Here is a 16,624-nt window from a genome sequence, read left to right as displayed (position 1 = left end):
TGCCCGGGGGGTCCCAGCACCCTGCCGCTTACAGCCAGAGCCCGGCTCAGCCCGGCCGCCGAGGGGACCCCGGGAGTGCCGGCCCCGACGGGCCCGGTTGTGCCCACTGCAGAGAGGCAGAGGCCGCGGCGGCCTTCGGCTCGCGCGGAGCAGCAGGACGCATCTCAGCGGCCGCGAAGGAGCTCCTGCACGGGCGCGGTGGCGGCGGGGGGCAGCTCGCGCTCGTCTCCCAGCCCGCGCGCGGCTACTTACAGCCTGACGAGGTTGGAGAGCCCCTGGAAGACGCTGGCGCTCAGGCAGCCGATGCGGTTGTTGGAGAGGTCCCTGCGGAGCAAGCAGAGGGGCCGTGGGCGCGGGGGCCGCCGCGGCCCCCGGCGCGCCGCGCGGGGCTGCCCCGGCACTTACAGCCGCCTCAGTTCGGGGAGGCCGAGGAAGGCGCCCGGCTGCACCGTGCTGATGAGGTTGTTCTTCAGGTCCCTGCGGGGAGACGCACAGGCGCTGAGCGTGCAGAGCAGGGCAGCCCGGCCCCGGCGGGACCCCCGCCCCGGGACGGGGAGCATGCAGGAAGGTGCCCCGATCCCCCCGAGCCCGGCCCCGGGCGCAAGGGCTGCCGCGGGGGCCCCGGGCACGCGGAGCCGCCCGCCGCCCTGCCCGGGCTCCCGTCCCTCCCCGCCAGCGCTGCGCAGCACCCCGCGGGACCCTCATTAGCAGCTTTCCGTCCCATTTCCCTCTCATTATCTCTCCAAGGGGAAGCGGGGAAAGCACTCGGCTCCCTGCTGGCGGAGGGGACACGGCGGGGACACGGGCCCCCGGCACGCTGCGTCCCCCGCGCCCCTCCGCTCTGCCGGCGCTGCACCGCGGCCCGAGCCGGGCAAGGCCCGCGGGAGCGGGCGGCGCGGGCCCGGGAGCCCCGCGGCGCAGAGCTCCCGCCCGCGGGCACGGCTGGTTCTGCAGCAGCCTCATCCGCGGCGGGTTATCGCGGCCGCGCGATAAGAGCACGCCGCAACTGTCAGCGCGGCCGCGGAAGGGCTTTGCTCGCAGCGCGGCCTGGAACAAACGCGTTTGGCTTATTAGCTCGATTGGGGCACGTATCTAATCAGAGGCATGCCAGGCATGCGCCGGGGCGGCGGCGGCTCCGGCCGCGGCGGGAGAGCCGCACAGGGGATCGGCGGCGCCCCGGCCCCGCGCACGGTGCTGGCGAGCGCCCGCTGCTCCCCGCCGAAGTGGCGGGGCTGCTCCGCTTGCTGATCGCCAACATTTACTGAGAGAAGAAATGCAAAACGCACGGGAATGCCCGTGTTTGTTTATTTGCGGCAGTATCCACGGAGCACAGCCCCCGCTCATCCGGCGCCCGGCGCAGACCCCCAGAGGCGCCCGGCGAGGCAAAGCCCCACGACAGAGGTGCCGCGGCACGGCCCACACCCCTCCTGCACCCCATCTCAGCCCGGCTCTAGCAACCAACGCTGTGCCTTGCTTATTCCAGGGACAGCGACGATTTCAGTCCCTAAAATCATTAGACGGGGTCCTTGGAAGGACGCAGGGGAGGAGAGGAGCAGCGCAAACCCCTCTCCCCGCAGAACGGGGTGCTGCCAGCGAGGGTCCTGTCCCTCCCCCGGCAAACTGCAAGCTCACTTCCACGCAACCAGTGGACAAAAATTCATGCAAACGGCTCGCTTGGGCCCTGAGCTACCCTGAACGATGCCGCAGGAGGGGCACAGCCGGGCCAGGCCGCGGAGGAGGCTTCGCCTGCCTGGCGAAGGAGGAGGCTTTGCCTGCAGGCAGCCGGCTCCGCTACGAGCGCTGCAAGCTGCGCTTGCGGTGCGGCGCTGCCACGCATCCGGCCGAGCGGCCGGGCCTGCGGCACGGGGGCAAAGCCCACCGCCCCGGCCTGGGGCTTCCCCCTCGCCACCGTTCCCCAGACCCTAACACCGCGGGCGTTTGACTCTGCCCCTGGCTCTACTCTCGTCTGCAAGGGATCCGCCGTCGCCTGCCATGCCCACGGCCGCCGGAGAGCAGCTCCGAGGCCACGGCGGCCCCGGGCACCCCGGCAGCACCCCGTCCTCGCCGGGGAGCTCGCTCGCTCCGGGCGGCCGAGCACCGCGAGGGCCGGTTCAAAATTCGGAGTATGAAAAGGCGCCCTGACGCATTGCCGGGTGACCTCATCCCGGGCCAGGCCCCGCTCGGCCAACACAAACAACTGACCCGTGTTTGCTTTCCCGGACCCGCTAGCGGAGGGAGCCGGAGTCGAGCCGGGAACATTCACAGGACGAATGTTAACCCTTGGCTGGCGGCGGCGATGTGCGGTGCTTCTCGCCCCCGCACCTCTCGGTTTCTTTTCCTGCGATACCTGCTGCCGTGGCTCTGCCAGCACCTCGCACTCTGCTGTGAACGGGCTCCGTCTGGCCTCCCGCACAGCCGCACTGCCAGGGACACGGTGCGACCCCGGCGAAAGCCTCGGGGACAGGCTCAGCCGAGCCGAGCCCCTTACCAGCCCCGGGGAGCCATCCGGCAGGGATGGGGCTGAAGCGGAGCCGTCCCGGGGCCTTCAGTGCCCTGCACCCTGTGCTTTGCACCCAGCCGGCTCCAGCACACGCTCTGCGCTGTGTCCCGCCGACTCCGGCACACACAGCTCCCGCCCAGCGGACTCCGGCACGCACCCCTCACATCCAGCCGGCTCTGGCATGCATGTCCCACATCTAGCGGGCTCCAGCACGTGCCCCGTGTCCAGCCAGCTCTGGCACGCACAGCTCGCACCCGGCCAGCTCCAGCTTGACGCCTCATCCAGCTGGCTTCAGCACGCCCTGCATCTGCCCAGCTCCAGCGCGCACATCCCACATCCAGCCGGCTCCAGCGTGCACACCTCCATCCAGCCAGCTCCAGCGCGCACATCCCACATCCAGCCGGCTCCAGCGTGCACACCTCCATCCAGCCAGCTCCAGCGCGCACATCCCACATCCAGCCGGCTCCAGCGTGCACACCTCCATCCAGCCAGCTCCAGCGCGCACATCCCACATCCAGCCAGCTCCAGCGTGCACACCTCCATCCAGCCGGCTCCAGCGCGCACATCCCACATCCAGCCAGCTCCAGCGCGCACATCCCACATCCAGCCGGCTCCAGCGTGCACACCTCCATCCAGCCAGCTCCAGCGCGCACATCCCACATCCAGCCGGCTCCAGCGTGCACACCTCCATCCAGCCAGCTCCAGCGTGCACATCCCACATCCAGCCAGCTCCAGTGTGCACACCTCCATCCAGCCAGCTCCAGCGTGCACATCCCACATCCAGCCAGCTCCAGCGTGCACACCTCCATCCAGCCGGCTCCAGCGCGCACATCCCACATCCAGCCAGCTCCAGCGTGCACACCTCCATCCAGCCGGCTCCAGTGCGCACATCCCACATCCAGCCAGCTCCAGCGTGCACACCCCACATCCAGCCGGCTCCAGCGTGCACATCCCACATCCAGCCAGCTCCAGCGTGCACACCCCGAGTCTACCCAGCTCTAGCGCACACCCTGTGCGTGGCCAGCGCACAGGGCCGGGCGCGGGGCCCAGGTGAGCGGCGGTGCTGAAGGAACAGCTCCGCACACCTGGGACACCGCCGCCGCCTGTGCGGCACCCACGCGGCACCGCCGAGACAACCGCACGGCACCTCCGAGACACCACCACGCTCTGGCCTCCGCCGTCAGCGCTTTCCAGGACAGGCCAGCAGCACCCACACCCGGCCGGATCCGCTCGCTGCAGCCCACCTGGGCACCCCCCTCGCAAACCGGGCGGCAGCTCGCAGCCCGGCTCGCGCTCCCGCGGGAGAGCCCCTTGGACACGCACCCAAAACTCTCACAGCCGGCACACAAACTGCCAGGCAGAACGCCCCCGCGGGCCCTGCCGGGGCCGGCCGCCGATGCCCGGGGACACCGGCGCCCCGGGCACGGACCCGTCCCTCCCGCGGGCCCCGGGGAGCGGGCCGGGAGCCGGCGCTCGCGGGGCGGCCCCAGCGCCAGGGCACATTCCTCGCTCGGTCACTTCCTCTGCCGCTGGCCAGGGGCCCGGGGCTGCTGCTGATTTATGATAAGGCTCTTCTCTCCGCACCGCTTTTGTTTGGCTTAGCGTTTCCTGCGGTCCCGAGCCCTTTCCTCCTCCCCCGGCCCGGCCGGGAGATGCTCTGCAGACACGAGACTCGCGAGGCGCCACGTGTGCCCGGGGACCCCCAGCCGCCGCCCCCGAGAGCCGCCCAGCCTGGTCCAATGGACGGACGGACAGACGGACGGACAGGCGTGCTGAGAGCTTGTGGATCCGGCTCGGGCGCTTCGCTCTGCTTGCTCCCAGCGCTCGGATGGTGCCAAACAGAGAAGTCGGTTCATGTTTTGCCTGCCCTGCCTGCTGTATTTGTGCAGCACATCAGTTCCTGCGAGAGGATTTCTTGGACCTTCCCAGCGCTTTCATGTAAGGAAAGTTAATAGCCGCTTTCAGCCGGGCGCACCACCAGCCAGTGTTTACAGAGCATGGGATTGATTTACTATGAAAGCTACTTTTCTCTCGGGCTCTGGGCAGCTTTTACACGAGAGCCTTTCAGTGCGGCAGCGAGCAAACATGGTTCGCCTCCTCGGCAGCTGCCCACCTCTCTTCCTCTCCAGCTTTCCGCTCGGGGGCCCACAGTAACCTCCAGGCTGCTGCAACCTGCCTGCATTTCTTAGGAGCGCTGCAGAAAGCAGCAGAGCGGCCGCAGGGCCCTGGCCCGGCTCCCTCCCGCGCACGCGGCTGCAGTGCCAGCCCGGAGTCCCGCACCGGGCCCTGCCGGCTCCTTTCCCCAGCTCCTCCCCACCGGGCCTCGTCGCAGCACCTCTGGCAAGCGGCAGCCCACGGTGGGGACAGGTTCGGTGCAGAAGCGCACTGCCCCGGCGCATGCTCCAGCCCCGTCCTGCTGACACCGCAGCAGCCGGGGACGGGGTGCAAACCCCCCCGGGGAGCTTGGGTCAGCTGCACGCAGCCGGGCTCCGGCCAGGACACCGGCACATCCGCACGGCGACGGGACGGGCACCCCGGCCCCGCGCGGCCCCTGCGCCCGCGGCGAAAGGACCTTTCCCGGCTGAGCCGCTCCTAATGAGAGCGGCCGTCCCGGGCTGCATACCAGCCCCGCTCAGACTCATTAATCTCATTACGTCGCTACAAATCATTAGCGATGCCAAGCTGCGGACCCGAAAAGCGGCGTCCGCGGCGGCACCGGCGGCACGCGGCGGAGACGGGCGCAGCGCGGCCCCCCTGCACCCGGGGAGGCCGGAGGGGCTCGGCAGGGCCAGAGCCAGCAGCTCTGGGGGGGCCGTGCCAGCCCCCAGGACAAGCCCCGAAGGGCGGCGGGTGCCGGCAGGAGCGCGGTCCCCCGCTGCCCGCCCGGGGGGCACGGCCCGCGGCGGCCGCGCCGGGGCTCCCACCGAGCCGATGAAAACAATTACAGCTGCCGTCGAGTGCAATTAGGTCGGGAGCGGCGAGGCGCGATGCCCGCCGGCAGCAGCGGGGGCCGGCGCTGGGGCGGGCGGCTGGGGCGCCCCGGACACGCGCCCGCTCCCCCCCTGACAGCCCCCGGCCCCGCGCGGGATTGCGGCACGCAGGGGTGACCGGGAGGATAACGCCGCGCTCGCGCACGGCGCTCGGGGCGGCTCTTGGCCCCCCGCAACCGGGAGAACGAGACTTTAAAAGAGATTTGTGGCACCCCCGGGTCCAGCCTGATTAAACCAGCGGTTTCGGTGCTGGGTTGAAGGGAGCAGGAGGGAAGGGACGAGCGGGATGGCGACTTCGGGCTCCACCGTGTCCCTGCCCCGTACGGCCGCGTGCCCAGCGTCGCTCTCGCTGCCACGTCTCAGGCTGCGCCCTGCCTGTGCGCACTCGTTAATCCCCCCCGTTAATGAGAGCTCGGTGCCAGGAGGGAGGGCAGAGGTGACCCCATGCTTTAAGCAGCAGCAGGGGAGGAGGGATGGACTATTCGGGATGGAAGGAACCCAGGCAGAATAGCTCGGGTCCCCAAGACTGACTGCTTCGGATTAACCCCTACAGTCCCTCGAGGATTAACATAGTCTGGAAATCCCTAACTAGCCCCAGTACTCTGCACTGGGCAGCTCATGCCCTGCAGTGCTTGCACCCCAGTCCAATGCCCTGCACCCCAATGCAACACCCCGCAGCGGGTCCTGTGCACCCCAACGCCCTGCACTGGAGCCGGGCACGCCACAGCTCCTGCACCCCAATGCAACACCCCGCAGCGGGTCCTGTGCACCCCAACGCCCTGCACTGGAGCCGGGCACGCCACAGCTCCTGCACCCCAATGCAACACCCCACAGCGGGTCCTGTGCACCCCAACGCCCTGCACTGGAGCCGGGCACGCCACAGCTCCTGCACCCCAATGCAACACCCCGCAGCGGGTCCTGTGCACCCCTTGCGCCGGCACCCGCCTGCCTCCGGCTCCCCCGCGTGCTGCACTACAGCCCTGGCAGAGCAGCTGGGTGCTGCTCTCGGCCTGGGCAGGTGCACACCCTGTAACTCAAACAAGATCCACGTTAATAAATGCTTCCTTGTTCAAGCTAATGAACTCCAGGCCTGTGCTAGTCCTGCTCCCCCAGGGGAGCAACTGCGACCCCCCGTGAGCCCCCCGGGCTGCAGGGATCATGCATCGTCTCCTCGGCCAGGCCGTAACCGTCCCAGGCCGGCCGCTGGCCGAGCGGCCGCAGAGCGGCGTGGGGAGCGCTCGCCTGCACGCCTGCCCCGGGGGTCCCCGCGCCCCGCGGCCGGCTCCGGGCTGCTCCGCTGCAAGGGCACCCGGGAGGCGGCCGCGCGGCGGGGGCCTCTCCTCGCCGCAGCCCCCTCCGGCCCGGGCTGCGCTTCCAGCCCGTTTTGCTCAGGAATGCGTGAGACCCTGCGAAGGGCCGCGCGGGAACAAAACGCCCTCAGTGCGCCGGTCCCCTCTCCTGCATACCTACAGATCGAATCCATATGGGGGCCATAAATCTCCCCTTATTAAAGCTCCACCATAGAGATGCCTTTCATGGGGAGATAAGAAAGTTGACTTTGTTCGGGGGGACAATGTCGCTTTTCATATCGGCCCCCAGGGAGCGGAGCCCCCCGCTGAGGCTTCCAGCCCCTCCGCGGCTCCCGGAGCTGCTGCTGGGGGCTCCCGGGACGTGGGACCCCCCATCGGCCCGTGGGCGCGGAGCCGGGCCCGCCAGCGCCAGGGTGCTCCGGCGGTATGGCGCGGCACGGCATGGCGTGGCACGGCATGGCACGGCACGGCATGGCACGCCAGGCGCTGGCCCCGCGGACGCCCGGCCCGCGCGCCTCCCGTGCTAACGCCCGCCAGATGTTCCCTGACACGCCGCGCCGCCGGGCCTGAAGTGCAATAAACACTTTCCACCATGTTTACAGACGAGATTAGAGACCGGCAACAAAACCCCGCTGCGTTCGCGCGCACCCGGCCGGCCGCGCGCGCGGGAGGAGGCTCGGCCGGTCCGGCGTCGGGGCGGGCTGGCGGGACGCGGCTCCAGCCCCCGCGCGCGGCTCCGGCCCCCCGCCGCCGCTGCGGCTTTCCCGGCCCCCCGCCGGCGGCCCCCGCCCCGCCGGGCACTCACAGCTTCTCCAGGGCCCGCAGTCCGTAGAAAGAGCCGTTCTTCAGCACCGTGATCTTGTTGTTGCTCAACAGCCTGCGGGGACGGCAGCAGGGGAGCGGGGAGGGGAGAGAGGGAAAAGGCACCGTTAGTCGAGCTGCGGCGGCCCAGCGGTTTGCACCGCGCGGGGGCCGGCGAGCCAGGGGTCCAGCTCGCCGGCCCCTCGTTTTGGGACGCCCCAGGGGTGCGCGTGCGCGGGGCGCTGCGGCGGAGAGCCCGCACGGCGGCAAAGCCCTGCGGGAGCCGGGGCAGGCGGCGGGAGAAGGGCCCCGAGCCCTCCGGCAGCAATTAGCGGGCGGCCACATCCTGCGCTAATGAGGGGCCGGCAGCGGGCACCGCCGCCGGGGAGAGGAAACGGCCGGCAACACCGCGAGCCCTCAAATTGCTTCCACACCTCGGCGGCGGCGGGAGGGAGGGAGGATCCGCAGCCGGCCAGCGCCGCCAACCTCCGGCCCCGTGGGTCCTCGCCGCGGGCACGTGCACGGGGCAGAGGAGCGCGAGGGCGTTCGGCCTCGCGCTGGGCATCCCCTCCGCTGCTGCCCGCGCCCGGGGGAGCCGCCGGCAAGGTAAAGCACACGGCCCTTAGCTCGGCCCGTTCATTTTTGCAGCCGGGCAGGGGGAGAGAGGACACCCCGGGCAAAGCAGACCCGGGCGCAGCCGCGCTGCGAGGCAGCGGGGCCGAGCCGGGCCGGGCCGCGGAGCGCGCGAGGCTGCTGCGTGCGGCACGGGGACGGGGGACGCTCCCAGCAGCGGGGCGCCCAGCGCTCGCCCAGCCCCTCACCAGCCGGGAGCCTCGGGGCTCCCCGGTCGCAGGGCGCGCGGGGGTGCCGCTTTGTTCCTCAGCCCCCTGGGACCATCCCCGCCTCGGCCGTAAAAACGCAATCCCCTCCTTAAAAGGCAAGGATCTTGCCGTCCAAGATGAAATCAGCATCCTGTGTGATCTGCAGCCAGGCTCCGGGGTGAGGAATCCAAGTGCTGATGGCCTGGAAAATACACGTGGGATGCCCGTCCCTCCCCGCCGCGGCCCCGCACGGCTACCGCGACCGCTGCAGGCGGCGGCGCAGCTTCCCGGCACCCCCGGGCGCCCTGCCCGCGGCACCCTCGGACCGACGGCGCAGCAGCCCCGGGGAGCCGGGACGGGCCACGGCCCAGGAAGAGCCGCGGCGGCCGGGAAGGGACGGGGACGCCCTCCCGCAGCGCCGCCTCCCGGGAACGGGGCGCCCGGTGCCGCGCAGCGCCGCGGCGGAGGCTCCCCCGGGCGCCCAGCCGGAGCCGGGGACGCAAAAGCCGCGGAGACCTCCGAGGTCCCCGCCTGCCTCCCGCGGTGACAGCACGGTTCACAAAGCAGGCCACAGCCGTGCCCTGCTTCCGCGGTGGAAAATCAGCCCCGCCGGGCTGCGGGCGGAGGGGGCTGCGGGCGGAGGGGGCTGCGGACCCTCCACCCTCCCCTTCCGCCGCGCTCTCCCCGCGCGCACGGGACTCGTCTTCCAGCGCCGCGCCACCGGGGAGCTAGTTACGTTCCCGCTCGGAACATTGTTTTTGCTTCGTTAGGAAACCCTCGACCAAAACGAGTATTTGGCAAATGAACATACCAATTATAATAACAGCTTGATTGAAAGGTTTCTTCCTGAGAAATATTTTCCGCATAGAAATCCTAGCTCCTCTTCTTCCCCCCTCCTGGGGAATCCAGCCAGATTGCTCTTCCCCATTAAAACCGACCGTTTTCAAACACAGTTTTGTTTAGTTTTCACTATTTTTATGGATATTATGTTCTGAAACGGACTTTGTTTTTTCAGCCAGTTCCCATCAGCCTTCGCCTGACTTCCCGGCCCTGCGCGGCGGCAGGCGACGCCGCAGCACGCGGGGCTCCGGCGCGACGCGGTTATGAGAGATCAGCCGGGAAGCCCCAAAACGCGAGAGCAAGCCCGGCTCGCGCCGGGGCTCCCGCGCCGCTGCCCCGGCCAGGGCACCACGCCGGCGCCTGCAGCTCGGCCGGCTGCGAGCGCGACCCGTAAAAACGCCGCCGTCGTACGCGACGCAGCGCTCAGCCGCGCGGGCGGGCGGCCGGGATGCCCGTCCCCCCCCAGGAGCGCGGCCCTGCCAGGCGGGACGATAATCGGCTAATTGAGCGGCGGCTGGAAAAGCCTCTCCGGACAATGCCGGGATTAAGAACGAAAGCACGGAGTCAAATGGAAACAGCCGGCGGCTCCTCGGTGGCAGGCGGGCGCGGGGCAGGGGCAGGTCGCCGGAGGGAGCCGCGCGCCGCGGCCGACGCCGCAGCAGCCCCGCGCCTCGGGAGAGCGCCGGGGGGGTTTGCAGCCTCTCTCCTCCCCCCGCACACAAGCCGCCCGCGCCAGAAATCCCTCGCACTGAGCCGCTTCGAGGCTCGAAGCGAGGGCAGCTCATCCGGGGCGCCAAGTCCCTGCGAGGCCGCTGCGGAGGATCCGTGCCGGCAGCGAGATAGAGGGATTTCTTTCTTCATCTCGAAAGAGGAGCCAAAAGTGAAAAACAAGATTGTTTTTTCAAGTGTGCTGGAATCCACTTGGATAAATAATGGCTCCAGAAACCGGGCTGCTAAAACAATAAACTTCCTATGTACCCAACCAAAAAAGGAGGCAGCGAGATGCTAGCTGCCCTCGCCAGGGCCCGGCCAGCGGGGTAGGGACGCGCAGCAGAAAGGAAAATCCAAGCGGAGGTCAATAACGGGGGTGCGGGCGCGGGGGGCGGGGAGGGCCAGCTACGCCTCGCTCTCGAAGTGCGTTAATTCAAAGCATATGCTCAGAGCAGATACGGCGGAGGCTGTGCCCTGAGCAGAGCTCAGCGGTTTGCAAGGGATTCGGGAAAGGGGGGGGGGGGGGGGGGCGGCGCCGGGGCTGGTGAGCGGCGCCGAGTCGCGAAGCGCTGGGGAAGGGCTCCGGAGCCCGCGGTGGCTGCCAGCCCGCGCCCCGGAGGGGATGGCGTGCGGGGGGCCGCCCGGCCCGGAGGTGGCACGGCCAGCCGGCCTCCCCGCGCCGCGCCGCAGGGCTCTTCCCTTCCCCGCGACGTGCCCAGGGCGTTGCCTCCAGGCTCGCGTCACGCCCGGCTATTTCGGATGGTGAAAATTATTGTTCCAACCCTTGGCTTTTGTTAGCACAGGAAAAATAAGCCCCAGAGAGAGTGTGAAACGTCCAGAGTCGGAGTGGCGTAAGCAAGGACGACCTTCGCGTGGAGAGGGACGGGGGAGGAAGGACTCCCCAGGCTGGCGAGAGCCTGCAGACGGTGTCCCAAAATAGCCGGGCGTGCGTTTGCCAGGGGCTTCCTCAAACCATCCCGCTCGCAATAACGGAGGCATTTGCGCCTCTGGAATTCGTGTTTCCAAACCCTCTCCGCAAATGCCAAAAGCCCCGTTCTTTGTTGTTGGTGGTTTTTCTCGCTCTCCAAACGAACAGAGGCTTCAGCAGATGCTCCCAAACACGCCGCGAGCCGCTCGGCCGGCTCCTCCGCCCCGCTCGGAGCCGGGACGCTCCGCCGCGCCGGGGAGCACGCGGGCGCTGCAGCACCGCGCCGGGCGCTGCACCCCAGGGTCCCTCTGCAACCGCCCCCGGCCCCTGCCACGGCCTCGGATGGCCCCGGCCGGCGAGGCCGACTGCACCCGCGCGTGGCACGTCCCTGCTCCGTCCTGCACGGCCAAGGGGCTCAGCCAGGGAGCCCCGGTGCTCCCGGCGCAGAGCGGGTGCCTGGGCTGCGCAGCCACGCAGGAGCTGCCCGAGCCGCTGCGGAGAGGTGCAGACGGACGTCCTCTCCCTCGCCACCCCCGGGCACGGCACCGCACGGCACCGCACGGCACGGCGGGCAAGCCCTCGCCCCCGGGCCGGCCGGCTCCGCTGTTTTTTCGAGGCTTGGAGGGAGACAAAACTAACCTGCCAAAACTGCAGCCCAATAAATAACAAATAAAAAGCTGAAAAAGGTCTCAGAAAGAAACCATCTGCAGGGTCCGGGATAAACAGGACTCGGAGAAGGGAGTTCAAGTAGAACTGGAAATTGGTCATAAGTCAAAACCCTCTATTCCCTGCAGAAAATCTGTAATTTCAGTGCAATCAAGCTGTGCACATAAATGAGGCCTGCTCTAGGATTCCACATCTGGAAGAGGTTTGGGCTCCTGCCTGTGTGACAGCAGGGCTGGCCACGGCCTAACGCGGCTATCTGGGTCTTGTTAGGGATACAGTACTTTTTCCATTAGGCTATTAGCACAGGGGTCACTTGGAGGGGGAGGGAATTAAAGCCTTGTTAATACATGTCTGAAGGGTCCCGTCACCTCGCAGCGGCTTTGCAGCGACGTCCCCACGCGGCAGGCGCAGCTGCGAGGCACTTTGCAGAGAAGCAGGAGAGGGTCATCGGGCTCATCCTCCAAACGGGCCACCGACCCCACGGGCCGCTCTGTCAGAAGGAGCTACGGGCCCATCTATTACGGTTCACGTCTCCTCTTCCTCCCCCCTCAACTCCGTCTGTGTTGAGCTAGATGCAAATAATAATTCACCTCAAACTGACCATCGTCATAAAGCGAAGCGGGTGTCCGAGAGCACACGTGTGCATCCCCTAACGTCTGCTCAGATCGCGCCGGGATACTGTGCCTGTATGACCAATATCCCCCTCGCTAAACCGCACGCACCTCCCTTCAGCATTTGCACGTGCTCTTCTACAGCACCGGAGCAAAGCGTTGACTCCGTGGTGCAGGAAGTGCTTCTTCACTACATAAAGCACGCTGCATCTACCCAGGCCAGAACTGCCTCGTGCACGTGGACATCTCTGATCACCCCCCCGCAATGGGAGGTTCATGGGTAAGACCAAAGACCCGCGGGACGTTGCTGGGACTGCCGTGGAGATCCAGGGCTATCCACAAGGGGAATCGCCCTGTGGGACCAAGCCCACGCGGCGGCCCCGGGGGCCGCACCGCAGCCAGCAAAGAGCACCGCAGACGGTTCCCAGCACGCAGCACCCCCATTCCCGGAGCCGTGCAATCCTCCGACATCAGGTCTGTTCTTCTGCCAAAGCCACTTCCCCACATGGAGTTAATTTCTCCAGCTGAACATCTGCTGGCATCACGTTGGCTTTGGTTTTATCTCTCTGCGAAGCAGCCGTCCCCACGAGAGACCAAGGGAAGAAGAAAACGAGCCGCAGCTCTGCTAGGCACGAGGCGGGAGCGCCGGGAGCGGGTCCTCCGTCCGCAGGGCTTTCCACCAGCTGCTGGTAGAGATGCTGCGGCGGCGCCCGGTGCTTGCTGGAGGACCGGGGCCCCCCGCTCGCAGATGTCCCCGTCCGGGGGACCCTTTCCCCCGGCCGCCCCGCCGTGCGCCGCGATGCCAACCAGCCTTCTCAGTCATGCGGAGTAAATAAGCAGCAGCTGCCGCTGAGACCGCCTGGTTGGATTCCTCAGGGCAGGCCTAATAATTAAAGATAAATAAAGTAAACCGAGAGTGTGGGAAAAAACTAAAAGAGAGACCGAACAAGAGATGCGTAACGCAAGAGACCTCCCGCTCGCGCCCCAGCACGTCTGGGCAGCCGGCACGCGCGGCCAGGCTGGGCAGTGGGCTCTCCCACGCCAGCGGCTGCCGGGAAGAGCCTCCTTCTTGGGCGCAGAATTAGGGTTGCTCATTAGCACTAATGCATTCCTGCTCCCAGCCCAGACCTGATAAAGACTGGAACCAGGCTCCGTTTTTAAGTGCCCAGCGCCATTGTTCTGCACAAAACACACCACAAATTTCCTGTGACTTCGAAGAGCAACTGATCTAGTGCTGACGCGCAGCATCCCCAGGGAACGGCGCGGGAGCTCTGCTCCGACCCGCCTTGCCCACAGGCGCTCGACACGCCACTTTTCCCAGTGGGGTGCTCCCAAGGTGCACACAACCTCGCCACGCACCCACGCGGCTGGGGCTCGCTGCCTCCGCCGGCGTCCGACTGCACCCCGGAGCCCAGCAGCCCCAGGAGATGCTCACAAACCCAGAGCCTCTGGTTTTGATTTTTCCATCTGGAAAAAGTTTAGAATAAATCATGTTTACTGCAAGAGAGCAGAGTCCAGGGTCACCACATATTTGTAGGTTTCTGCCTACGTCTGTAGGTTTCGTGTCACGTTTTAGTGGTATCTTGTAATTCCCTAATGTTCGCTGCACAGTCCCCGCAGCCCCGGGGCTCGCCGGAGGCAGCCCGCGAGCGCGGCGCGGACGGCTCCAGAACGCCCCGTCCCTCTCGGCTGGACTGCGCACGGGGCACGCGCGGCTCGCCTCAGCCTGCGTGCCAACGCGGTGCTCCAGGAGCCGCTACCGGGCCGTTCAGCGCCGCGCTGAAGCCTCAGTGCCGGGCTCAGCCCTGCAGTTATGCTCGCTCACACCCAAAAAACCCAAGAGCAGGCAATTCACCACATACCTCTCCCAGATAGGAGCTGACAAAGGAATCAAAGCCCCTGTGGACAGTCAGAACGGGCTGATACGTTAGGAAGGGCAGAAATAAAAAGGAAATTAAGAGAAAACTCAGTCTGAGGAGAACACAACCGCAGAAGCAGCTAGCGCACGCCTCCGCAGCGTCCCGGCATCCTGCGATGGCAGTGAAGTCCAGGATGAACATCATCAATTTTGTTGTTTCAGGATGATTCATGCTTTTAACGTTACTCTTATGCTTTAAATCGTGGAGCCTGTGCATCAGAGATGTTTCAGAGGCACACGGCTGCCCGGCAGGACCGGCCCCCTCAGCTGCTCTCCACCGGGGCGCCCAGCCGGAGACGCCTTCGCGGACACCCTGTTTCCACAAACGAACGTCACCGCTCAGCCGAGGCGATGCCCCTTGCACGTGCAGAGCCAACAGCCTCTTTAAAAATAGCTGACGGGACACCGGCATGCATGCAGAATCGCGCCCAAGGGGGCTCGAGCACGCGCGAGCAGGCAGGAGCGCGGCGGGTCCAGCGCGCGCCAGCCCTTCCCCGGACGGCGACTGCATCCCCTCGCGCTTCGCAGCCCCTCTCGTTTGGGGTGTTAAATAAAGCCCGGCCAAAGCGAGCTGCAGCTCGCATGAGAAGCTGGAGTGCGCGCAGCGGGGCGCTGGCCCGCGGCCGCCGGCCCCGGCGGGCAGCGTGCCCGGAGCCCGGGGCTCACGCGACGGGCTGCCGCGCGCTCGCCGGCGGCGGGAGCTCAAACACAGCACAGCAGCCTCCGCGGGGCGAAAAGCCGGGCGAGAGCAGCGTTTCCTCCAGCAGCGACACTGCCTCCCTACCCTCCAAACCAGACTTTAATTCAAACATCTCTTCTGCAGTTATAAATAAACGCTGAAATCCGTTGCTACAAGGAGCAGGCACGCAGACTGCCAGCGCCTGCTCAAACCCCAGACCTTCCCCTGCGCTAAGGGCAAGGGAGAAAATGAAAGCTTTAGATCCTCTAAACCTGCATACGACTATGGATTTGTTTTCAATAAATATCTCCACTAAAAGTAGTTCTTTGAAACAACAAAAACATCCTTCCCCAGCACTCAAAATACCAAACGCTATAGAGGAAAGCATAGAAAAGGAGCCAGTTTCCTGGATTTTCAGTTCAGGTTCACGCTTCAGACTTCGACAACCATCGGGATACTGGGAGAGCGCGATCCTTTACAGCTATTTCATATTAGCAAAACCTCATTGAAGGACAACTTAAAAGTTACACAGAGCAGAAAAAAGCTTTTCCTTGCTGCAGATCCACTTTCTTTGCCCAGAAAGCCCCAGTTTGTGCTGCACTCCCTGGTGTTGCGGGCTCAGACGAGGGGACCCGGGAGGCGCGAGCGCAGGAGGGGACGAGGGGGAGCCGGGGGCGCGCAGGGCGCTGAGCGCGGGGCTCGCGGCGCCCCGACGCTGCGCCCCGCTCCCGGCAGCCCCGGGGAGCAGCCGCGAGGCCGCGGGCTGGGCGGCTGCTCGGGCCGAGCGGGGACAGGCGATCCGAGCTGCTCGGCCCCGCTGCGAGCTGCTCGGGTCCCTCGCGGCGCTGGCGGAGCTCCCGGCGCAGCGCGCACGCACGGAGGGGGGAAGCACCAGCCGCCTCTCCCAGCATCCGCCCCGCAGCAGCGCTGGCACCTCGGGCGCGCCCCCCCCCCCCCCCAGCAGCCCGAGGGCCGGGCCGGGCCGGGTCGGGCCGTTCCGGGCGGTCCGGCGAGGGGGCCGCGGGCGCCCGCAGCCGCCGGCCCTTCTCCGGGCGCGCTGCCCCGCTCCGCAGCCCGGCGCCCCGCCGAGCCGGCGGATGCTCGCCGCAGCCAGGGCCGGCCTGGGGCGCCCCGAGCGGCTCCGCCACCCGCCCTCCGCGCACCCCCGGCCGCGGAGCGGAGCCGGGGCGGAGCGGTGCGCCGGGGCTGCAGAGCCGCGGCGGGCACCGGGGGAAGGCGGCGGCGGCGGCGGAGCAGAGCCGGGGGCTGCGGCCTCGAGGGGGGACGCGGGGCGGCCCGGGGAGCCGCGGCGCCGGGGGAGCCGGCGGCGCGGAGCCGGGGCGGCGGCGCGGCGCGGTACTCACAGCGTGGCGGTGCCGTCGGGCAGCAGGCGGGGCTCGGGCGGCGCGGGCAGGGCGCCGCCGCTGCAGACCACCCGGCGGCGGGGCGCGCCGGGGCCGCCGGGCGCCTTGGGCCGCTCCGCCGCGCACTTGCAGCCGAGGCTCTGCGCGGGGCAGCTCCGCGCCGCGCCGCCGCCGCTCAGCGCCGCCGCCGCCAGCAGCACCAGCGCCGCCGCCGCCCGCCGCATGGCCCCGGCAGCGGCCCCGGCGCCGCGCAGGGGCTCCGGCTCCGCGCCCGCCGCCGCCCCGCTCCCCGGGGCGGCTCCGGCGGCGCCTCCCCCGCTCGCCGCGCTCCGCCGCCGCCGGCCCTGGCGCCTCCCCCGGCCCGCCCCGGCCCCGCCCCGGCCCCGGCAGGGCGCACGGCGCGGCCGGGGCCGCGGGCGGGCACCGCGGCCGCCCCGCTGCCGCGGCCGGGGCCCCGGAGGGCTGGCGCCGGCGCCCGCACGCTC

The 16,624-nt window shown here is 68.2% G+C and overlaps 1 protein-coding gene across 2 annotated transcripts in view; it reads right to left on the bottom strand.

The window, feature by feature from the left end:
* The window catches only part of ADGRA2 (adhesion G protein-coupled receptor A2), a 28,420-nt gene extending 12,057 nt beyond the window's left edge, over positions 1-16,363 (bottom strand). The window contains exons 1-4 of one of the 2 annotated variants that reach the window (XM_062597076.1): positions 16,140-16,363; positions 7,606-7,677; positions 406-477; positions 253-324 (exon numbers count right to left, since the gene is read on the bottom strand). In XM_062597076.1, the coding sequence (XP_062453060.1) occupies positions 253-324; positions 406-477; positions 7,606-7,677; positions 16,140-16,363 (440 nt within the window). Of the gene's footprint in view, positions 1-252; positions 325-405; positions 478-7,605; positions 7,678-16,139 lie in introns of those variants that run through there. The other variant, XM_062597077.1, reaches the window with a different exon arrangement.
* Between the last annotated feature and the right edge of the window lie 261 nt (positions 16,364-16,624).

Source organism: Rhea pennata, chromosome 28 (genome assembly GCF_028389875.1).
Source record: "Rhea pennata isolate bPtePen1 chromosome 28, bPtePen1.pri, whole genome shotgun sequence".
In the NCBI taxonomy this organism is placed as follows: Eukaryota; Metazoa; Chordata; class Aves; order Rheiformes; family Rheidae; genus Rhea; species Rhea pennata.
The sequence above is the reverse complement of the archived record's forward strand: the minus strand, read 5'-3'. Positions and strand labels throughout refer to the sequence as shown.